This window comes from Lithobates pipiens, unplaced genomic scaffold (assembly GCF_037356315.1).
Source record: "Lithobates pipiens isolate NorthernLeopardFrog02 unplaced genomic scaffold, aLitPip1_a1.2 Scaffold_8, whole genome shotgun sequence".
Lineage (NCBI taxonomy): Eukaryota > Metazoa > Chordata > Amphibia > Anura > Ranidae > Lithobates > Lithobates pipiens.
The window spans coordinates 115,949,268-115,973,820 of NW_027507903.1; the positions used below are offsets into that span (position 1 = coordinate 115,949,268).

The 24,553-nt window shown below is 45.2% G+C and overlaps 1 protein-coding gene across 1 annotated transcript in view; it reads left to right on the plus strand.

The window, feature by feature from the left end:
- The window catches only part of HCN4 (hyperpolarization activated cyclic nucleotide gated potassium channel 4), a 221,849-nt gene extending 197,725 nt beyond the window's left edge, over positions 1-24,124 (plus strand). Inside the window, exon 8 of the mRNA XM_077473378.1 lies at positions 18,961-24,124. Within this exon, the coding sequence (XP_077329504.1) occupies positions 18,961-20,054 (1,094 nt within the window). The 3' untranslated portion in view covers positions 20,055-24,124. The remainder of the gene's footprint in view (positions 1-18,960) is intronic.
- Positions 24,125-24,553: the final 429 nt, after the last annotated feature.

The following is a 24,553-nucleotide window of genomic DNA, read 5'->3' on the forward strand; positions in this document are numbered from 1 at the left end:
GAACTTCCCCTTACTAAAGTCTTTTTTTTTTGTTAAAAATAACAAAATGTTATACTTACCTGCTTTGTGCAGTGATTTTGCACAGAGCAAACAAGATCCTCCATTTTTCAGTTACCTTGCCGACACTCCTGACTCCTCCCTCCTGTTGAGTGCGCCCACAGCAAGCAGCTTGCTATGGGGGCACTTGTGCCGAGCACCAGCTCTTGTGTCCATTCAGACACGGAGCTGTGGCCTGGCCTCATCCCCTTTCTCTCTTCATTGGTTGAATGACTTTCATAGCAGCGCTGCTGTCTTAGCTAATGAGGGTAGTCTGGGGCAGCCGAGACACTGCTGCAACATCAGTGAATCTAGATGGGGCTCAGGTTGGTATAAGGGGGGCTGCTGCACACGGAAGGGTTTTTTTTTTATCAATGCATAAAATGCATTAGGACAAAAAAACCTTCTGCTTTTACAACCACTTTAGTAAAGTGGTTCTACTTTAAGTAAAAGAGAACACAGAAGCCTTAACCACATTCTCTTATTTGTTAAATGAACTGCCCAAATTCTAAAGAACTGTTAGAGAAAAATAATTAATAGTTCTTCAGGTTGGAATATACAGTATATACTCGATACAAAAAATGTAAAGCCAAATCTGAGCAAATATTGTTCTGTTTGTCATACCTGGAATTAAGGCAACAATTACTGCAAAAGGACACTGGGGGCTCTTAGTAGAAGACTCAAGGTAAATGCTCTGGGTGAAGGGCAACACTTGGAGTAGTCAGTGTAAATAATAATAGATTGTATTTGGCAGTAATTACAGTGCATCAGGAAAGTATTCACAGTGCTTCACTTTTTTCCACATTTTGTTATGTTACAGCCTGATTCCAAAATTGATTAAATTCATTATTTTCCTTAAAATTCTGAAAACAATACCCCATAATAACAACATAAAAGACATTTGAAATCTTTGCAAATATAATAAAAATAAAAATGGAAAAAAATGACATGAGGTATTCACAGCCTTTGCTCAATACTTTGTTGAAGCACCTTTGGCACCAATTACAGCAAGTCATTTTGCGTATGATGCTACAAATTTAGCACACCTATTTTACGGCAGTTTCCCCCATTCTTCCTTGCAGGACTTCTCAAGCTCCATCAGGTTGGATGTGGATCGTTGGTGCACAGCCATTTTCAGATCTCCCCAGAGATGTTCAGTCGGGTTCAAGTCTGGCCTCTGGCTGGGCCACTCAAGTTATCTTTGTTATCTTGGCTGTGTGTTTAGTGTTGTCCTCCTGTTGGAAAGATGAACCTTCACCCCAGTCTGAGGTCCAGAGTGCTCTGGAGCAGATTTTCATCAAGGATGTCTCTGTGCATTGCTGCATTTATCTTTCCCTTGATTCTCACTAGTCTCCCAGTTCCTGCTGCTGAAAAACATCCCCACAGCATTGTGCTGCCACCACTACGCTTCACTGTAGTGATGGTATTGGGCAAGTGATGAGCAGTGCCTGGTTTCCTCCAGACATTCTGCTTGCCATTCAGGCCAAAGAGTTCAATCTTTGTTTCATCAGAACAGAGAATTGTGTTTCTCATGGTGAGAGTCCTTCGGGTGCTTTTTGGCAAACTCCAAACAGACTGTCATGTGCCTTTTACTGAGGAGTGGCTTCTGTCTGGCCACTCTACCATACAGGCCTGATTGGTGGAGTGCTGCAGAGATGGCTGTTCTTCCGGAAGCCTCTACTCTCTCCACAGAGAAATACTGGAGCTCTGTCAGAGTGACCATCTGGTTCTTAATCACCTCCCTGACTAAGGCACTTCTCCCCCGATCGCTCAGTTAGGACAGAAGTCCCGCTCTAGGAAGAGTACTGGTGGTTCCAAACTTCTTCCATTTATTAATGATGGAGGCCACTCTGCTCATTGGGACCTTCAATACTGCAGACACTTTTCTTCCCCAGATCTGTGCCTCAATACAATTCTGTCTCGGAGGTCTACAGACAATTCCTTGGACTTCATGGCTTGGTTTTTGCTCTGACATGCACTGTTAACTGTGGAACCTTATATAGACAAGTGTTTGTCTTTCCAAATCATGTCCAATCAACTGAATTTACCACAGGTGGACTCCACTCAAGTTGTAGAAACATCTCAAGGATGATCAGTGGAAACAGGATGCACCTGAGCTCAATCTTGAGTGTCATAGCAAAGGCTGTGAATATTTATGTAGTTATGTGATTTTTTTTTCTTTTTTTTATTATTAATAGATTTAGATTTCAAACAAACTTCTTTCATGTTGTCATTATGGGTCATTGTTTGTAGAATGTTGAGGAAATGATGAACTAAATCCATTTTGGAATAAGTCTGTAATATAACAAAATGTGGAAAAAGTAAAGCCTTTACAGCACCCCCCGAGATCACCACTAGAAAACGAGATAAAAAGGAATATTGACTTACCTGTAAATTCCATATCTTGGGAGTGCAGGACACAATATTCATAGATTACTGGCATGTAGCTTCAGGTGATTGGACATTGGTAAAGCTTTAGCGGACACTCCCCCTTGTAACCTCTCCTACAAACCTACTCCACTCTGTTTTGTTAGCAAGCATTGGAGAGTAAACCAAGTAATAGAAGGGAGGGTGGCCTATCTCCTACCCTGTACTACAAGATATAGAATTTACAGATACATCAAAATTGCTCTTATTCTAAAGAATATGAAGAATACATGTGCCTGTTGTACCATGTAGTTGTATTGCTTCCTTTGTGTGAAAAACTTGGTTTTCCTGCCAGTCTCTATGCTTTCCCATTTCAAACTGACCGTGCTAGGCATAAGAGCACATCCACCTCAGCGTGGTCAGATATTTGGGGTGTGCTGGGAAAACAGCCTGCCTGTCCATTTTTTTTCTAGCAGGATTTTATTTCTGGCACTCAAGCCCCGGCTCAGACTAGGGGGCATCTCTGAGGGCCACCAACAGCCTCCTCAACACATCTTCCACCCAACTGCCCCTGCTAGCATGGCCCATGTCACTTTATGGAGTGGTCTCAGCCCCCTGCCAGCCCACTGCTGAGGATTGGCCAAGGTTCTATAAATAATCAAAGCAGCTCCTCCTAAACCCACACCCTCTAATTCTAGAAGATTCTCCAACCTTCTAGACCGGGGGGAAGCACCAGAGAGCTGTCAGGATGAGTCACCCAGCCCTGGACTTTAATAAACCCTGACTAATTAAGACTCACCAGCTTAAAGTGGAAGTAAACTCCCCTATCATTTTCAGCCAAGGAAGCTGCCATCTTTGCCTCTGTTTAATCTTCAACTGCTATGGTGCTGCACATGTGATTCTTTATGACACCAGCCATTGGATGGTTTGATAGTTTGGCTGAGAGCAAAGCCAATGTGCAGCTAGCATTCCCGGCATGCCTTTTTTTTTTTAACTGTTCCATGGGTTTACTTCCACTTTAACTGTGAGTCAGAGTATGCTTTGCCTACACTCACTTCTAGCACATACTAGAGGGTGCTACAATATGAACAGATGACCAGGGCTATGGAGGCTTGGTGCAGAAATGTCCTGGAAACTCCCACCAATCCGGTGGAATGGGCACGTAAAAGCGCAGGGGCAATCAGATTTCTTATCAATCCTGCAATACAGAATGGAATATGTGATGACAGGACAATTTGATTCCTTCTGTTCTGAATGGAGCAATATCTTTGAGGCTACTCTAATGGCTCCGACTACCTTCAGGCAATGTAGAGAGAATTATTTTGGATGCATAGGAGCAGGGAATAAGGATGGCAGGACAATGTACTCAGTGAGGTGGAATGCTGAAACTACCCTTGGGAGCAAGAATGGCTTTGGGCATAAGACAGCCTTGTCATTGTGAAGTATGAGAAAGGCTTCATTACAGGAAAGAGCCACCAGTTAAGAAACATATCTTGCAGATGAGATTGCACCCAAAAAGGCTACTTTGCGTGAGAGATCCTCTAAGGGGGATATCCCTGGTAGGTTCAAAGAATGTTTTTTTCCAGGGTAGGAATTGCAAGGAAGCACAGGGTGGTGCGGGGTGGCCTTAATATGAGATACACCTTACATGAAAGTTACTACAAGGAAGAGTGAAGACAGATGCTTGTGAAAAAGAATGGACAGGTCACCTTCAGATCCTTCCTGCATCTCCTTCATGGCGGCTTCCCCCGAGTCTCCTCCTGTGTGTCAAAAAAAATAAAACCATTGGAATCCATGCATCCAGCACTCTGCAGGTAGTTTAGGGGCACTGCACATGGATTAGGGGGCGGCGCCCCTGTGCCCCATAAGGACTGGCCGCCACTGCCTTTTAGAGAGCTTAAGGCCAAGTTCTGCTTATGGCCTGTTTGAAAGAAGGCCAGAATGCAAGGTGCAATTAAAAATCATCCTAGAAGAAGCTTTTCTTGCTTTTAAAATGTTAAGAATCAAAGACTTAGACACCCCTCTGTCATATAAGACCTGGGTTTAACAGCCATGCCCTTAAAGCAAGAGACAGAAGCAGAATGGAATAAAAGGCCTTGAGATAACAGATCTGACCAGGGAGGAGGAAAGGGGTTGTTCGCTGGAAGCCTGAGTATGTCTATAGAGTCCAGGCTTCACTGGTCACAGTGGGTATACCTCCATAGGAGTCCTCAGGGACAGGGTTCCATAGCACTGGACTGTGGCCCCTGGCCTGTATAGCACCCTGCAGCTAACAAAGTGTTGCATCTTAGATAAGGTGATAAAAGGAAAAAATAAACGAAAGACTTGTAAAGTGGAATAGGGTTACATAAGAAGCACACAAGGGGTGTGCCCTCTAAAGCTTTGCCAGTGTCCAATCCCCTAAAGGCACGTCTCAACCCATGGTGTATGAATACTCTGCCTGTGTCCTGTACTATATGATTAAGATAGAATCATTGAGCATTTTGTATAGAACTTTTTGAAAAATCTGACCAGTAAGAGTCAAACAAGATATCAAGCAACAGTCAGGAACAAGGAGTTGTCAGTGCATATATATTTACTATTGTATAATGCAGCAAGCAGGAGATGTAAACCAGATATTAGGTAACAACTGGCAACGAGAGATTAAGGAGTATGAAGTAGTAGTCTTTGTACAAATACAACGGTTCTTTTGGACCTGCGCCCCACACATCCCAATCCTGTCATGGCCAGACTGGGCAACTTGGGTTATTTCTGAGTCATGTATAGGCAACTTAAGCTGTGCACTACACAGGCAAATGGGCCTACTGCTTATTTGTAGAAATCCTCTTGCTTCATTTACAGCAGTCACATTATTAATTAATCAGTCACAGTTGTGAATTGCTCTTGCTGTCACTTCCCCCTGGTGGAAAATAAGGATATATCAACATTGCTCACAGAATATGTGAGAGATGGCGTCCTGTTCATAACAGTAACTTGCCAGAATCAGAAGATTAATCCTTATTTTTTTTATTTAATTCGCCAGCAGCACATGTAAGTCACTTTCAACATCATAGGCAGCAAATTAGAGTATAATTAGCTTCTGCGCAATTTCAGAAATCATGGCAAAGAGCTGTAGGGGAATTTTTTCAGCCAAGTATTTTTCTAATCCTCTGCAATTAATGTGAACCTGTACGAAGACAAATGTGTACCACAAGCATAGATTTCCATGCTGAACTATCAGCGAAGAGAACAAGTGTAAACCATGCAGCTCCTATATTTGTCCTATGTTGCTAGGTGTCCACAGATTTTATCTTCACCCTACCTGAACCTGTAATTTATGCCACCACATGGTCACTTTTTTAGCCAAGAGGTCACCTGTGTTTAACCGGTTCCCGACCGGCTCCTGTACTTATACGTCGGCAGAATGGCACTGCTGGGCAAAGCAACGTACCCGTATAACACTTTAAATTTCTCGCAATGCCCTTGCGCGCCGCAGTCGGCGCACCTGCCGTGAGCTCAGTGACCGTGCCCTCGGGTAACATGGACTCGATCGCCACGGGGATACCCGCTATCATGTCACAGAGCTCAAGAACGGGGAGATGCCGGTATAAACAGCATCTCCCTGTTCTGCCTAATGAGAGCACACTGATCGTCTGCTCCCTGTCATTGGAAGCAGTGATCAGTGTGATTCCACGTCCCCAGACAGTTAGAAACACGCCCCTAGGATACACTTAACCCCTCCCTGCCCCCTAGTGGTTAACCCCTTCACTACCACTGCCATTTTACAGTAATCACTGCAATTTTATAGCATTGATCGCTATATTAATGCCAATGGTCCCAAAAATGTGCCAAAATTGTCCGATGTGTCCGCCATAATGTCGCAGTCATGATAAAAATCGCTGCTCGCCGCCATTACTAGTAAAAAAAAAAAATGATTAATAAAAATGCCAAAAACTATCCCTTGTTTTGTAGATGCTATAACTTTTGCGCAAACCAATCAAACGCTTATTGCGATTTTTGTTTTTACCAAAAATATGTAGAAAAATACATATCGGACTAAACTGAGGAAAACTTTTTTTTATATATTTTTGGGGGATATTATATCAAAAAGTAAAAAATGTTTTTTTCAAAATTGTCGCTATATTTTTGTTTATAGCGCAAAAAATAAAAACCGTAGAGATGATCAAATAACACCAAAAGAAAGACTATTTGTGGGAAAAAAAGGATGCCAATTTTGTTTGGGAGCCACGTTGCGCGACTGCGCAATTGTCAGTTAAAGCGACACAGTGCCGAATCGCAAAAAACGTTCTGGTCAGGAAGGGGGTAAATTCTTCCAGGGCTGAAGTGGTAAAAAAAACAAAAAACTGTATATTTCACTCTGATACTTTGCCCGCAGCCACTGCAAGTATTCTACACTTCTCATTGTATAGAATACTTGCTTCCTCTCTGATTACGGTTGTTCCTCTAACTGCCTTGCACAACTCTACAGGCTGGGGAGTTTACATGGGTCACAGAAAGATAAGTATTGAAACATTTTATTTTCATAATCAATTAGTTGGCCATTTATTTTGATTAACCAGATAAAAACCTGAAAATACTTCTCATACTGCAAGTCGTGCTGCCTCAGTGTGAACCGACTCTTACCATAAAATCCAGTTCTCTGTGTTCATTGACAGACACATCGCACCTACAGCAGGCGGACACTAGGCAGAAAAAAAAAAAAACAAAAGGACTTGACTATTCCTATGGGCAGTCCTAGGTGGTATACACCCCCTCTCCGTTATAGGCCTTCAGTTTAGTAACAAGCAGTGTGAGAAGTATTAAAACTCCTTAGAGGGGTGAGTGCTGTGTCTGTCAATGAACGCAGAGAAACGGATTTTACGGTAAGTCAAAAATCCCATTTTCTCTTTTGTTCATTGACAGACAGCGCTCCATTATTCAGAACCATAGGGACGTCCCAAAGCAGTGCTGAACATGAGGGGTGGGACAACGAAAAACCCCAAGGATAACACAAGAGCCAACTAGGTAACAGGAGCTCAACACAGAACAAACTGGAGCCCAACCTGAACTATACCCTTCAAGAGGCAATAAACCCTCTAAATAGCATGCCTCTTTTGCGGCCAAAAGAGGCATCCGCAGATGCCAACACATCCACTTCGTAGAAGGTTGTGAACGTGTACACTGACAACGAAGTGGCCGCCTTGCACAATGAACACCTGATAACAAAAGGCCCAACAGCACTAAGCGCCTGAGAAGAATGCACCATAACAGGGAAAGGAGGAACCCGATCCCTGACAGAATAGGCCAGACTCATCATCTGTCTGATCCATCCAGAAATGGTCACAGAAGAAGATGGCCCCTTTCTTGGCCCGTTGGTGACCACAGTGAGTCTGACCTCCAAAAACGATTTGGTGGCTGCCAAATACACCCGAATCCCCCAAACCACATACAAGGCAGATAAGGCAAATTCTTTAGGATGTGTTGACCAGGGACACAAGGAAGGCAACACAATGTCCTTATTCAAAGGGAAATCCAAGGAACCAGACAACCCCCCCCCCCCGAATAAAAAGGTACGCACCAGGGAGTGCGAGATCAGGGAATGCTGTAGAAGACCACCCAGGCTGACGCCTGGCCCTTGATGGTACTCAGGGCCCAGTCCTGCTCAACCCCCCTGTGAAGGGAGGCCTGAATTGGAGCCACCGAGAAAGGAGGAGGATGAATGCTCAGTGGCTCACACCAGGAATCATGCGCTTTCCACATCTGGAGGTAGAACCTCCTAGGAAGTAAACTCCCTAGCCATTAGCAGTGTCGCAACTGCAGCACCTGGCGCATCACAGCCAGGCCATAAAAACTAGCCACTCTAAAACAGGATGGAAGAACGGCCCTTAGGCCAGTAGTTCCTCCCTGAGAGGCAGTCACCAAGGACGTGACCAGGCACACCCAGACCGACGGGACCCATCTATAGCCAATAGAATGACTGGAATCCTCACGGCCGCGATCCTGCGCAAAAGCCACAGCAGAATCTGGAGAGGAGGAAAGGCATAAAGCAAACCATGGGCCACCAGAGCTATTGTGGTGCCCACCAGAGGATCCCATGACCTTGCCAGAAACCTTGGTACTGTTCTGTTGAGCCAGGATGCAAACATATCTACCTCAGGAGTGCCCCATCGGAGACATATCCGATGAAACATGGCCTGGTGAAGGGCCCACCCTGTGGTCCAACCTTAGCCGACTGAGGCATCCGCCTGTCAGTATTCAACTCCTGGAAAGCGCACGTCGGAGAGGGCTGGAACGAAATGTTCCTCCCACTGGAGGATACTGGCAACTGCCAGGGCAGCCAACACCCTATTTGGCCCATCCTGGTGATTGACATAAGCCACCGCCGTTGCATTGTCCAACTTGATCAGTACCGGGAGCCCCCAAAGTCGATCCGTTCATGATCCAGACAGTCTGATCGCTAGAAGTTTCAGGATATTGCTTGGTAGTCCGGATTTCACCAGAGTCCAACAACCTTGAGCAGAGCTCTGTCCCAGGACACTTCCCCACCCGGACAGACTGGTATTGGTGGTCACCCTGTTCAATACAAGGGGAAAAAGGATTTACCCCGCGGAAGAACCGTGTGAGTGAAGCCACCAGGAACCTCTGGTTTCCTGGCTCAGCTGAATCCAATTGTCCAGAGACCTTGGGCACTTGCTCCATTATGCCAGGATCTCCCTGAAAGGAGCTTGTATGGAACTGTGCAAATGGAATCGCCTCAAAAAAGGTAGATACCATCAGACCCAACACTCACATGCAGGTCCGCAGGCAGGTCCACCTGCCAAACAACAGTAAATGAAAATGCAGCAATTTGAACATCTGGGAGTTTGTCCACGGGACTTAAAACTCTGGCCAGAGCTGAAGCCCGGGTCAGGCCCAGAAAATCCAATGTTCTGGAAGGGGCCAAAAGCAGACTTCAGATAGTATAGAAGCCAATTGAAATCTGTCAAGGTCTGTATAGGAGCTACGTTGCCCCTCAGGATAGTCGAGGACTCGCAGAAGATCATCCAGACAGCCAAGGACCGCAAACCCCCACTGACGTAAGCACAGCAGATCCGAGGCCAACTCCCCGTGAACATCCAAGGAGAAGTGGCAAGACCAAAGGGCCAAACCACGCACTGATAATGCTCAGCACCCACAGCTAAACGGAGGAAGTGCTGGGTCAGGGCATATAGTGGAATACGTAAGTAAGCATTCGTGATGTTGATAGAAGCCAGAACATCCCCATGATGAAGGGGTGCCACCGCTGGGTGGACGGACTCCGTCCTGAACTTCTGTACCCAGGGCCTTGAGATCCAGAATTGGACTTACCATGCCCTCCATCCTTTGGACTGTGAACAGGTTTGAATAAAACCCCTGAAACTGTTCATGACATCACACTCTGAAGCAACAGGGCTTGCACAGCCCCATGAGGAGAACAGCAAACAGCCCGGTGACAGACGCACATTGGAAGCAAACAACTATGTTTGGGGAACAAGGCTGTAAAACTATCTTGTAACCGGACAAAATTAAAATGCGTAATGATGTCATCCAGGGTAGCCCCCCACAATACATGTCTAAGCACCACAGAGTTCAGCAACTAGGGGAACTGCGGCCAAGAGGCATAGCAGACAAGCTGCAGCACCTAGACCAACAGGTCCACCGATGCAGCAAAGGCAGGGGGATTCTGTTCCCCCTCCAGGTGTGTCAGCTGGATCTTTAAAAGCCAGAGATTGCTCTATTGGAATCATGGTTGCCTTGAGCAGCCTAGAGACAGGGGGGGGTCCACTACTGGTGGAACAGTCCACTTCTGAAGGAGGGACTCCTCAAAGGGGTACCCTCACAGCAAGTGGTTTTGGAAGCACAAAGGGGTACTTTGGACACTCCCAGTCTTCATGGACAAATTTGGCAAAATAAAAGGGATAAGGGAACGCTTTCACCGTGCAAGAAGACTTATGGGTGCCAAAAGGGAACCGGTCCTCTGCTTCAGCCACCTGCAGTCACAGGTAGCGCCAGGAAGGGGGGGCAGTGTGTCTAAAAGCACCTAGGCCAGAAGCCTGGGCCTCACCCGAAAGGGGAAGGAAGGGGGGGTGGAGAACTCTGGAGGGACCGACCACCCCAGGGGGTACCCGTGACTCATGCCACATACAGGGAGGGAGAGGAGGGGGCCCCATACTTACTAATCCAGCGAAGCGTGCGGGTAACGCTCCCAGACAGATTCCCTCGCCGCCGAAGTGGGAGCTGTAACGATATCACGTCCGAGACAGGAGATATTGTAACTAGTTTCCATGTTGTTTGGAAAGCAGCCATGACCTTAGAATAATCTGAACTCCCCCCTCCCTGTCTTAGGAATCCAAAGCTCTTAACATTTTCAAAAGGAAAGAAAGGTTATCTCAGCAGAGGAAGCAGAACCAGGCTAGGTCAATAAACAAGGCTCAAGTTGCCTGGCAAGATATTCAGGCCTGTCATAAAACTGTCACCCTCTCCATTCAGAGAATCAACAGATACCCTGTCAAATACTTCAAACCACATAGAGTGCAGACAGATTAGTAAAGTTTTGAAACTTCAACATTTCTTATAACTTCCAAAGTAATCATAGCATAGCCATAATATGGATTTATTTAGTTTCCTCAGATAATTTCTAACATTTCAAGTCCAGACACCCCTATGTCAGGTCATATGGGAAGCCACTGGGACCCCTTACTCCTCCTAGGTAACCCTGAAATGGGAAACCTGTCATGTGTGGACTTGTTTTGAAGCAAATATCATGCTGATCCCTAAAATGGATATCTGCAGTCTATAAACAGTAGAGAGGCAGAGATATGAATATGTATCACAAAGTCTACCTGGGACAGGGTCATGAGTGTAGACACCTCCCAGCAACCAACCCCTAAACAAGATAACCAGAAGATTAGTCACTGGTCGCTGTCAACACCCCCTTTGATTTGACAGAAAAGAGGAGAGGCCAAGGCAATTGTCAGTTCTCCTTTTACCATCCAAGCAAGAACATCTGCCAAGTTTGAGAACCGATTACCTTTGCTCATCGATCGAACTCTGATCAACTCTTGGACATTAATTGCAAGTATTCTTCCTTCCCAATTCTACCTTATTTCTTTGTGGCTGTATATTGTCTTTATTTTTTTTCGCACCAACCTTGACCTTTTCATAATAAACCCTTATGTTGAAAAGTGTTAACCTTGTCTTTAAAGTGGTTGTAAACCCTTACAAACCACTTCGACCTACAGGTAAGCCTAGATTAAGGCTTACCTGTAGGTCCAAGAAATATCTCCTAAACCTATACGGTTTAGGAGATATTTGCCAGAAGACAGGCACCGCTGTCTACGGCGCATGCGCCGTAGACAGCGGCGCGCAGGCGCACTGAGCACGGCATTTCCAACAATGGAGCTGCCGCTCGTGTCGGCTCCCGTGCGCATGTGCGGGAGTGACGTCATCGCGGCTCCGCCGAATGACAGCGGCGGAGCTGCGAGACCCCACCGAAAAGATGGATGCGGCGGACTACAGGGGACAGCGGTGACATCGCTGGCTCCTGTGTCAGGTAAGTGACACATAATGGGCTACTATGCGATGCATAGTAGTCCATTATGCTTTGCCTTTGCAGGGAATGAAAGAGGAAGTAAACCCATCAGGGTTTACTTCCTCTTTAAAGCTCTTGATGTAAACTATAAACAAACCTGTCTCTTAAAAGGGCGCTACTGTGGCAGAGTAAGGCGCTGAGCAGACCTGTCTGTGGTGGCAGTGTGTGTTGCAGGCGCTTATTCTAAAATTATAATTGGTATTGCTTAAATTACGAGTCCCCCCGGCTCTGTCTTAAAACGGGGGTGGTGGCAGTTAAAGGGTTAATTGTGTAATTAGCCCAGTGACAATCGCTCTCAGGCTGCCTGCACCTAGATTGTGGTCCCGCAAGCTGGAAAATCTTTGTGCTGGGTGCAGCTGAGTGTGGCATTGTTACGTAAGTGACAGCGTGGTGTGAGGTTGGCCGGTCCTTTGTCGCCAGTTAGCGAGGAGGGCAGGGATCTGACACCCGCGTTCGTCACGGGGGCTGTCGGCCATGAGGAACGCTGCGACTCCGTCCAGTGGGGCTGTCAGCAGAGAGGGGGATATATATCACCTAGGACTGCCCATAGGCGGGGGGCGGTATAACCCTATGGTTCTGAATAACGGAGCGCTGTGTCTGTCAATGAACGAAAGAGACAAAAAATAGCCCTTTAAAGTACAAAAAAATAGCAGATAAACATTATAAGGGTTAATTTATACTGTGAAACAGTTACAGTAATATATATAAATATAAAAATAAATATACCCAGAAGTCAGATATACAGGGTATTTTAACTGGGAGTCCGACATGAAGGGTGGAAAGGGAATATAAATATTTTATATTAACCAGTTCCTGACCAGCACACGCCGATGTACACCGGCAGAATGGCACAGGTGGCGTACAGGTACGATCACGTGCGTGCCGGACAGGACCCCCGTGAGTCCGGTCGCGGGTCCCGTGGACTCGGTCGCCGCAGGGATACCCACGATCGTCTCACGGGGAGGCTGAACGGGGAGATGCTGTTGTAAACAGCATCTCCCCATTCTGCCTAGCAACAAGTGACACTGATCTCTGCTCCATGTGATTGGAGCAGAGATCAGTGTTCACTAACACAAAGCCCAGCCCCCCACAGTTAGTAACACACCCCTATGAACACTTAACCCCTACACTGCCACTCCCTGGTTAACCCCTTCACTGCCAGTGTCATTTACACAGGAATCAGTGCATTTGTGTAGCACTAATTGCTGTATAAATGATATATGACATACATATGATGATGTATACATTTTTTCTTTTAAAACTATAAACTTTTTGCCCTAGATGCGGGGAAGCCAGAGGCTCATTTTACCATCTATTGTGGTCCTGCCCTGCCATTCAGGGTTACTGGGAATAGGTTTTTACACGATCACATGGGCTCCCCACTGACCTTGTGCCCTGAACAGTGTTTGCCGGGGTTACTCCCAGAGCAAGAAAGTAATTGACATCAACATTTTCGTACAAGAAACGCTGTTTACAGCTAATCAACATATAAAAGTGCAGCGCTGAATCATGAAATATAAAAATATTATATGGACTTTTTTGCACCTTATTGTATGCACATTTAATAATGCACTTTATATGTTGTTTGATTCAATAATTTTTGATATTTGTTTATCTTTCATGATTCAGCGCTGCACTTTTATATATTGATTTTTGTACACATGCATATGGGGATGTGATCAGTGCTAGCAGCTGGCCTTTTGAATACCTTACACAACATTTTCTAGTACATATATAGTTACTTTTGGTTTTTGGGTAGCTCGCAAGACTATATAACAAATATATTAGCTGTTTATGGCTAGACTATTAGTGAGAGTAAAGCCTTGCACACATGATCAGATTTTCAGAGGACCATTCGACCATATTTTGTTGCATGCTAGCCTCATGTCAAAATTGAAGAGGTTACTCACCATATGAAAATTCTCGTACGACAGAATATAACCTCAGAAGTGACGTAATGTAGTACTAGTACTACACTGTACTAGTTTTGTATGTATTCTTTCATTTGAGTTTACATAGTCTTGCGCTTACTATTATTTTGTGTGTACAAGCCTTTAGGCTTCAGGCCTCCCCACCCACATTTCGGGAATGGATGGTGGATGTTAATATGTTCTTGCCTTATAAAAATATTAATTTACACACATAGAAAATGCTCAGTAAAATATCACAAAATACGGGATCGTTGGCTGGACCTGGCATCTACCTCACCAAATGCAGAACCAGCAACTGATTCCGGTGCTTCTGGCTCCTCCTGCCTTCAGAGTGCCCCTATAGTAGGGTGAACAGATGTCCACGGACCAAGTCTGTCCCCGGATTCAGGGCCGGTGCCAGATAAGAGCTTGCGGGTGCTCAAGCACTCACAAATTCTTTAAGCACCCCCAAAATTCACATACCAGTTCTTGTATGTGTCAGTGTTTTTTAAAATTGTATTCTACCTGTAAATCCTGTACTGATGCCAGGAAGCTGGTGGCACTTTCACTTATAATAGGTAGTCTTGCAAGCAACTAAGCACAAGTAAACGCAAAAGAAATAATGCTGCGCTAGTGATAATAAATTTATCCAACCACTTAGTGCATCAATTCTCCTGTGCATATATAAGAATGCCAACATGACATGAATATACCATAATATGATACATTCATGTGAATTTCTTCTTGTAATATAAATCCCATGCTTGAGTGCAGTCAAATATTTAATGAAAACATCAGAAAAAAGTTGTAACTTGTTGAGTCTTCCCAAATTCTTAAAAATCCTTGTTTTGCATCTATTCACCTGAGTGCTCCCCCATCAGAAATGCGCTCACCTCACAGAGTGTGACCTCACACTTAAGTTTGGTCAAATAAAATATTTTTGTCACCCGACTACCAGATCATGCTTTCCTCCTCGTGGCTCCATTATGACTCGATATAGATGAGAGAAAAAGAGCTCCAAATAATGCTTATATCATTTTTAAACAATATTACATTTATTTAAAAATGTGCATAGAACTCACATTTAAAAAGGTGCTGCAGTGCACCAACTGTATACAGCGTATATCATAAAACCACGATGCTGCAGCTACTTTGTGCCTTTCCATGAGAGATGCAAAAGCATCTTGCCAAACCATTCTGACCCTCCCCTACACATTACATCACAGGGTCTCGTGACTCAGAGGGAGCATCCTCCTGAGCCCTGCACTCTATACGTAGCACACTCCTGAGCCCTGCACTCTATATGTAGCACACTCCTGAGCCCTGCATGTAGCACCAACATACAGGGGCACATTGACCATAGCAGAGATGCAAATCAACCAGTGCATTAGAACATAGTAGTGATGGTGTCACAATCTCTGCAAAAGGTAAGAAATATTGCAGAGCCGCAATGTGCAAATAGTGGTGAAACCCCCTATATATAATAATAAAATGTAAAATATGTACATCAATTGTACATTATGGTTATATATAGGGGGTTTCACAACTATTTGCACATTGCAGCTCTGCAATATTTCTTACCTTTTGCACACAGTGCGACACCATCACTACTATATTGCAATACATTAGTTGGTTTGCACTAGATATTCATTTATAGGTTTTACCATTGCACTGGTAGAATTGTAAGGTTGTGCTGCATTTTTTGGCTTTTTATTGGTATACAGATGCCATTGTATGCCATAAAGAAACCTCCGCTTGCTGGCCATGACCACTTGCTGGCCACACCCACTTTTTGGCCATGCCCACAGGTGTGTGGTAGCAGCGGTGTGCTGCATTAGCACCCTCACTTTTACCTCATGCACAACCATAGCACCCCCAAAAATTGTCTAGAGCAGCCCCTGCCCGGATTGGATTTTAATTTTGCCGGCCCATCCCTCCCAAGTTTTTTCTCCATCTTATCTTAACATTTGGTAGACATATCCCCAAAAATTCTAAGTAGTATCTTTTTTTTAATCTCATGGACAAAATGTGAGAAATAACATATATATCATACAATCATTCCATAAACACATACCATATACACTGCATATATAATTTGAAGAAAATATGCTTAGAAAATAGTTAATCATTTGCCAATAAGGAAAAAAATGTCCCCTACTATCCTCGACTTTCGGTGGTTATATCTGAATGATGCCTGAGGCTACAGACATTATTCAGATATCGGCATTTTCAGCCAGCGATTCCCTGCACCATAAGAATGATCATAGCGGCTGTTCCGCAGCTTGATCGTTCTTACGGGTGGTGGGAGAGGATGTCCCCCGTAGCTCCCTCTGGTGCTTCTACCGACTCACCGCTTCCATCTGTGAGTCGGTCACAGGATCCACCAGCTCCCGGATGATACCATAGAGATTTCCGGCGGACCAGATGGTCCCCGGAGTCTCTATGATCGTTCGGTGGCCGGGCGCAATGTTATGACATCACGCCCAGCCTCTGCATTCAAAATAACGGCGCCACCTTGGCAGAGAAGCGGTGATCGTTTTTTTTATTTTAGGCTTCTCAGCCTAGAGGTGAGATGTGGGGTCTTATTGACCCCATATCTCACTGTAAATAGGTCAGATCGTGCCATATCCCTATTACAAGGGATGTTCCACGAGCGCATGCAATTTTGAAGCGTGACATGCTGGGTATCTATTTACTCTGCGTATCTTCATCTATCACATTATGCAAAAAAATTGGGCTAACTTTACTGTTTTTTTTTTTTTTTAAGCATGTTTTTTTTCTGGAACAAAAAGCGCTCGAAAAATTGTTGCGCAAATACCATGCGAGATAAAAAGTTGCAACAACCACCATTGTATTCTCTGGGGTCTTTGCTAAAAAACATATATAATGTTTGAGGGTTCTATGTAATTTTCTAGCAAATAATTATGAATTTTACATGTAGGAGAGGAATGTCAGAATTGGCCTGGATGCGAAGTGGTTAAAAATCTGGTCACCTTATCCTAGAACAGCGATGGCTTACCTTGGCACTCCAGATGTTTTGGAACTACATTTTCCATGATGCTGAACTACACTGCAGAGTGCATGAGCATCATGGGAAATGTAGTTCCAAAACATCTGGGGTGCCAAGGTTCGCCATCACTGCCCTAGAGCAAGCTGCAAAGTATAGTACAGAGTACCCCTATAGCAAGGTAAAATATCTTCTGCCTTTAGAGTCACTCACTTCCTTCTGCCTACCACTACATGTCCCATGAGGCATTGCTCCTCAGACATTCACAAGTTCTCAGGCACCTGCTGACATGTATGGACGGTGTACTGAGCTGTATGTGTGCTGCACTGTTTTCTGATATGTAAATAATACATTCTGTATGCAGGCCGACTAAATTGGCTGACCAAATAATTATCAAAATAGTTGACAGCTATGTTTATAGTTGGTTATGTCGATTAGTTGTTTCTGCCCTAATCTAAACACTTCTTATATAGATGGCCTTCCTAACTAAAAGTGATCATGATTTTAACAGGTAGCCTGAACCTACACATCTTTGGTGCAGTAATGTGCGTTACTCTAAAGCCTCATACACACGATAGGACTTTGTACAAACTTTCCCTTGGATTTTTGTACAAAGGGCGTCGGCCCTGAACTTGTATTGCATACACACAAACAACTCTAAAAACAGTTTAGCACTAGGTGCATTAAGCGCTTGAGTGTTCATTCATTCCAATGGTAAGAATACATTTATATTCTGCCCAATGAAATGAGTGAATGCCCAAGAGCTTAATGTGCCTAAACATGCTTGCAAAAAAAAAGAAAAAGTTGTGTGTGCATGGGGCCTTAAAAAGGAAGTAAACCCTGATGAGTTTACTTCCTCTTTCATTTCCTGCAAAGGTAAAGCATAATGGACTACTATGCATCGCATAGTAGTCCATTATGTGTCACTTACCTGACACAGGAGCCAGCGAAGTCACCGCTGTCCCCTGTAATCCGGCGCATCCATCTTCTCGGTGGGTCTCGCTGCTCCGTCGCTGTCATTCGGCGAAGCCGCGATGACGTCACTCCCCCCCTTGCGCACGGGAGCCGCCACTCGCGGCATATCGCTGCTGTCTATGGCACATGCACCGTAGACAGTGGTGCCTGTCTTTCGGCAAATATCTCCTAAACCGTGTAGGTTTAGGAGATATTTCTTGGACCTACAGGTAAGCCTTAATCTAGGCTTACCTGTAGGTCAAAGTTGGTTGTAAGGGTTTACAACCACTTTAATGTTGTCACTACTGTGCTGCTCAGTGTTCTCCTTCCTGCAGGTTCTGACATGAGGAAGCAAAGGTCCCACCTTTAGCAAAGTGGTTTCCCTTATAGAGCCAGTGTATAACAAGGCATAGGGTCATTAATGGGAAAAGAATAGTTTCAGGGAGACTACCATCAATACTGCAGGGGATTAGGCCATTGCGCTCTGCTTGCCTGTTCTGGGCAAAGCTTCAAGAGTTCATTTTCTCTTTAAGGAATGTAGAGTGAATACTAGTGGCTAATCTAAGGATCAAAAAATAAAAAATAAACGTAAAAAAATTCAAACACTGTCATGATATGGAATATTTACATAAACATTTTTGAAAGCCAGAAGCAATTTATCCAGGTAGCAGTGTGAATTTTAGGGAAATATTTTGCCTTGCAAGTCAGAAAAGAATCATAAACGAATAAAAACGTGAACTTTTCATAAAAGCCTCAAACTGATACCTGTAATCATACCTCCCATCTTTTTGAGATAAAAAAATAAATAAATGACGGACACCTATTACCAAAAGTATATTAGTATATATGTAGGTATAGGACAACACCCCCCTGCCACGTCTCCTTATAGAATAAAGCCTAGTACACTTTTTTGAAAGATAAATAGTGCATTTTAAATGCAACTATGTAGATCAGACCAAAATGGAGGTACAAATGAAGAGGGAAGAGCAGCTAAGGGACTTTGTTCCAAATCAGGAATAGTTGGGAGTTATTCCTGTAATTGGTGTTCTACTTATTGCATATGGGCAACTGAAAATATATATTTTTTTATTTTTTAGGCAAAAAGAACTCTCTCCTCCTGCATAAAGTCCAGCATGACCTTCGCTCCGGGGTGCTGAATTACCAGGAGAATGAAATCATTCAGCAGATTGTTCAGCATGACCGTGAAATGGCACAAGGGCCACGCTGCTTTCAGCCCGAGGGAGACTCTGTACCAACGCCTCCAACTCCTGTAATATGGACGCCACTAGTCCAGGCCCCTTTACAGGCTGCAGCGGCCACCACATCAGTTGCTATACCTTTAACTCACCAGCGTCTGCCAGCCAATATCTTCCGACCCTCAACCTCTGCATTGGGTGTATCAGCACGTGGTTTCCAACAGCTGCAGAGACAGCCTTTTTCTTCACGTTTAACAGCAGAGGGATCACTAAACCAGCAATCTTCTTTTCATGTACATCAGCTGGCAGGCTATTCCGCTGCAGCCTGTGTAAGTCCAAGACCACCCTCTACTGTGCTCCGCTTTGAAAGGGGCTCTACACAGCAGCGGTACCCCACCTCCTCAACTCCAGCTGCTTTTGACACCTCACAATGGTCTCCAGGAGCAGGTTCTTCATCCAGTCAACCAAGACTATCACAATCTGATCAGCAGCTCCCAGCTGTCTCTTCTGGACAATGTCAAGGCCCAAAAGCCAATTCGTCAGGTCCCCCTTTACCTGGAGCTTCAGAGCCACTATGGGTATTACCACCTCCATTACAGAGATTGGACTCTCCTGCTAGCTCACCTACAGCACTCAGCCCAGGCCCAGTTCGAACCGCTCAGGTGTGTGGTTCTTCACGGTCGCTTCTCCTTCCTCAAACCGCTCCTATTTCCTCACACCCCAGCAGTTGTATATCTCTACCACTAAGCCGACTCAGGCAAGATGGTCGACCAATTTCTGTGTCCCAACCCTCCCTGCCTCAGCCAGCACCAGGCTCACCCCATTTTCCACAACAGTTTACTCCTGACTTTACCTTATATCCCAGAGGGGGAAGCTCTGATCTAACAGGCCACACCACTTTTCCACAAAAGGGGTCTTCAGAATTTATGTTCAAAGCAAGTGGTGCTACTGGAGAGGAACTGCCTTTCCACTCAAAATTACCTAGTAACCTATGACCTTCTTCATTGCTAGAGATCTGCAGAATGACATTCACCAATTAAATAGGTACACATTTTCCAAAATTGTGAAAAAAAAAATGTAATGCAGTGAAAAAATGATAGAACATGGGTCACACAGAGACCACCTCTCAGCTAATATAGGAAGATTGCAATGCACAGTTACACATCAATAGGTCAGTATTTCCACTGGACTTCATATGCCCTTTATAGAGCAACATATACAATTTTTCTCCTTTATCATTCTGTTAGAGAAACTGTAGACAAAGGCGCTGTACATCTTTAGCCTCAAGATTTCCTGTGAGGTGCTTTTCCTAACTGGTATCAGTATGGGGCCCCTGTGTCCCTGTCCATACGCAAACCATACTAAACACCAACTTCTTATTGCACAGCGCCCACATTACATACATTAGTCCCTTCCCCCTTTAGCTACAGTGGCTGCAGCTAAGGATGTACACATGCTGCAGCAGGAATTATACCTCCTGTTGCTTTTGGTGGGTGATTTTGACCCATTCAAGTAAATAGGACCACTCTGCAAACACCTTGCAACTTTGTGCAATGCACGAAGTTGCAGCATGCTAGTGTGGGATCCAAGTGGTTAAAGCAGGTGATGAAGAGGCAATACAAATCTTAACCCTTTTTTTCACTGTACTGCACAAGGTTGCACGGCCTTTTGCAGAGCAGCCCCATTCACTTGAATGGGTTACGCTTGGCAGGCATTACACCGGCTAAGTGTGACAGGGTGTATAATTCCTGCTGCAAATGCAACATTTGTAAACCCCTGGCCACTACAGTTAAAGGGGGTGTGGTTGGGGGTGAGAAAAAAAAACAGGGCTCAACTATGAGGTTTTACCACCCCCAAACTGTGAATGTAGACAATCCCTAACTGTCCTGCGCCCCCTATCAGAGTTGGTGTTTAGGGGACACCTGGTATGAGGACAGAGAGGGACTCCTGAGATAAGGACAGAGATGGGCCCCGGGGATGAGAGCAGAGAGGGGGTCCTGGCATGAGAGCAGAGAGGGGGTCCTGAGATGAGAGCAGAGAGGGGATCCTGAGATGAGAGCAGAGAGGGGGTCCTGAGATGAGAGCAGAGAGGGGGTCCTGAGATGAGAGCAGAGAGGGGGTCCTGGGATGAGAGAAGAAAGGGGGTCCTGAGATGAGAGAAGAAAGGGGGCCCAGGGATGACAGCAGAGAGGGGGTCCTGGGATGACAGCAGAGAGGGGTCCTGGGATGAGAGCAGAGAGGGGACCTGGGATGACAGCAGAGAGGGGACCTGGGATGACAGCAGAGAGGGAGGGTTCTGTGACGAGAGTAGAGAGGGGTCCTGGGACGAGAGCAGAGAGGGGTCCTGGACCGAGAACAGAGAGGGATCCTGGGACGAGAGCAGAGAGGGGGTCCTGGGACGAGAGCAGAGAGGGGGTCCTGGGACGAGAGCAGAGAGGGGGTCCTGGGACGAGAGCAGAGAGGGGGTCCTGGGACGAGAGCAGAGAGGGGGCCCTGGGACGAGAGCAGAGAGGGGGCCCTGGGATGAGAGCAGAGAGGGGTCCTGGGACGAGAGCAGAGGGGGTCCTGGGACGAGAGCAGAGAGGGGGCCCTGGGACGAGAGCAGAGAGGGGGCCCTGGGATGAGAGCAGAGAGGGGTCCTGGGATGAGAGCAGAGAGGGTTCCTGGGATGAGAACAGAAAGGGGGCCCTGGATGACAGCAGAGAGGGGGGGTCCTGGATGACAGCAGAGAGGGGGGTCCTGGGACAAGAGGCAAGCAGCATCTCTTTGATTTGGGGGAGTGTAACAGGATATGTGCTGCGGGATACTTTTGGATTGGGTAAAGGACTTGTCCTAATAGGGGGATCGGATTTGAAATCTCCCCACACCACCTCACCTTGCAGCACAAGTTCGCTGCTCTCCAAAAACAACCCCCACCATCACTTCTCAGTGTATGTATCCTGACCCCCCCCCCCTTCTTGGTTACTGGGACGGTCACAGTGTGTCCCCCTCCCCTATCAAACTATATACACACCGCAGATGACCAGCACAGCTCTTGCAGAGAATGTCTTTCCTCCCTGGCTCCTCCCACCTCCTGTCTGTGTACACCGGAGCCAAGGAGGAGGATCCTCTGTGAGCTCTCTCTGTGTGGTGTGTGTAAGCTCAGTGTCAGAGATGGCCGTGTCGGTTGTTAGTGCTGGAGAGGAACGATCGGTGCGTGGGGAAGGTGTCCTGACACTGAGTGCTCACGCTGGTGTGCCCCTGTCGGACCAGATACCGGAGCTCAGTGCTGGAACTTGTTACAGCACTGGGCTCCATGATCAACACAGACTACCAGGAGCCTCTCATGGGGCCCCCTGCTGGCCCCGGGCAGTGCCCAAGTGCCCTAATGGTCAGTCCGCCCCGATTGTGACCCTCATCTGGTCACTCATTTCCAAACAGACAATTGCTAGTTCAAAAATACAGCACATGCTTTTGCAGATCTTTTAGCAATGATTAAGGATAACAGGTGTATTGGCTGATCATAAAATCCCTGACACGTAGAAGCCAAATGTCCTCTAACAGGACAGGGCCGACCTGTCCCCTTGCAATAAGGCACCTGCTTTGTCTGTACATTTTGTCAATGTTCTGCGTTCTTCAAGTGTTAATTATGTGCTGAAGACAGATGCACAAAGACAGAGTTCCTCAGATGCAGAAAATAATGACCCTCCATTGTTGTCAGGGGGTCAAGAGCAATTTATTTAGAAAATTCTTTATGGGGTTATTTCTCTGGTAGTTGTCACTTGAGTTTGAAAGCACATGATATATTAGGATACACCTTTCATTGCACCCAGTGTGTGTTTGCGTGTGTTTAGCTAGAGGGACATTAAGGCAAGTACAGTTTGGCTTGCCTGCATAAGCAATATTATGTAACATTTATTGTCCTTGTGCCTTCACTTCCCCAATGGAGTCAGAAGAACAGTTATGACCCTTGGGGGGCCCCATACTGTCTGCTATGAAGAGGCGTCTGTAACATGGGGCATGCCATAACTGCAGCCTCATGCCGATTTCAGATTCTGCGCTTTCCTTGTTGCAATAAGGCACTGCCTTGGCATGGGTTGTGCAATGCAGACACTCGTATTGGAGAGTGCCTTATTGTTGCTGAATTTCAGATCAGCGGTGTGATATCCAGCTAGCATTATGCTTTATTCCTATGTGCACAGGAACCCTATATTTCACCAACAGAAGCGTCTCATTCAGGGAGCAAGCTGACTGAATAGACTTGCCATGCTGGAGCCATTACTTTGTTACATGAATATGGGAAGGTTCTGTTACACTCACCTTTCCTCTGCCAGGAGGTGTGCTTGTACAGATTTGCAAAAAACTTTTTTATGAATTAGGAACCTATAAAATATAAAAAGGAGATGTAGGCAGCTAACAGAGGGATCCATTGTTTTTACTGACTGCTGGGTAAGCCATGGAGCCTACATATCCGTAAAAAACGTGTTGTTACCTATATCCCCCCACACCCCCCATTTTCATTTTCATTTTCCTCTATAAACTACCATTGTATGTGTAAATATCTCCACTCCCTTTTATTTCACCCAATCAAGCATATATCTTTAAAGAAACCCAGTGCCGAGGAAGCTGCCATTGCGGACTTCTGCATCTAGAAATAGCTCACTGGCTGTCATGCTGCTCCATTATTTTTCCAAAACTAGTATACCAATTAGGAGTTCTTCACTTTAACTGGTCTTTGTGTGGTCCAGGTCAGTAATTTACAGTATTGAAACCACAAACAGCCATATAACTAGCACTTTCAGAAGGTGGTCTGTGATGACAGCCTGTGTATTGCTCTAAGTGCAGGGTTCTTTTAACTTTCTTCCTACTCACAGGTTCTGGTGCAATCACATGGTGCAATTCCCAATGAGTTTTTAAATATCAGCTACGCCATTGCTGAGTTAAGGTATATGCTTATGGGTGATTGCAGTCTTCTCCCTTTCCTGATTGAAATGCTTCTTTCTAAAGCACCTAGCTCTTCATACAGTCCAAGCGTACAAAGATATGCTTGCAAGTAATATTACAATACACTACATACTTGCCCCCCGGGGGGGGGGGGGGGAGAGAAAGTGTGAAAAAAAAAAAAAAAAAAGCAGAAGATGAAAAAAAAAATCATTTTTTAAAAAATTGCTTATGATGACACAAAATGTAAAAGCAGCTATTAATATAATCCTTAACTATGCAGATGTTTTAAGAAAAAAACCCTTGGAAATTGTCTTGAAAACCTTTATGAAGACATTTATTCAGTTTGTCAGGAATGTATTGCTGACTAGATGTTGTTTGAAGAGGATTTGATGAATGGGCATATACATTAGATTGGAGAGCATTATTTATGGAAAACTTCATTACATATCATTACTCTGCACCGGTATTAGATAGGCTTCATATTTCATGGTCTTCAATCAGTCTCCTGGTCAGCAACAAATCATCTCCTATATGCCCCATTGCACTTCTTACAAACTCATCTTCATGGAAA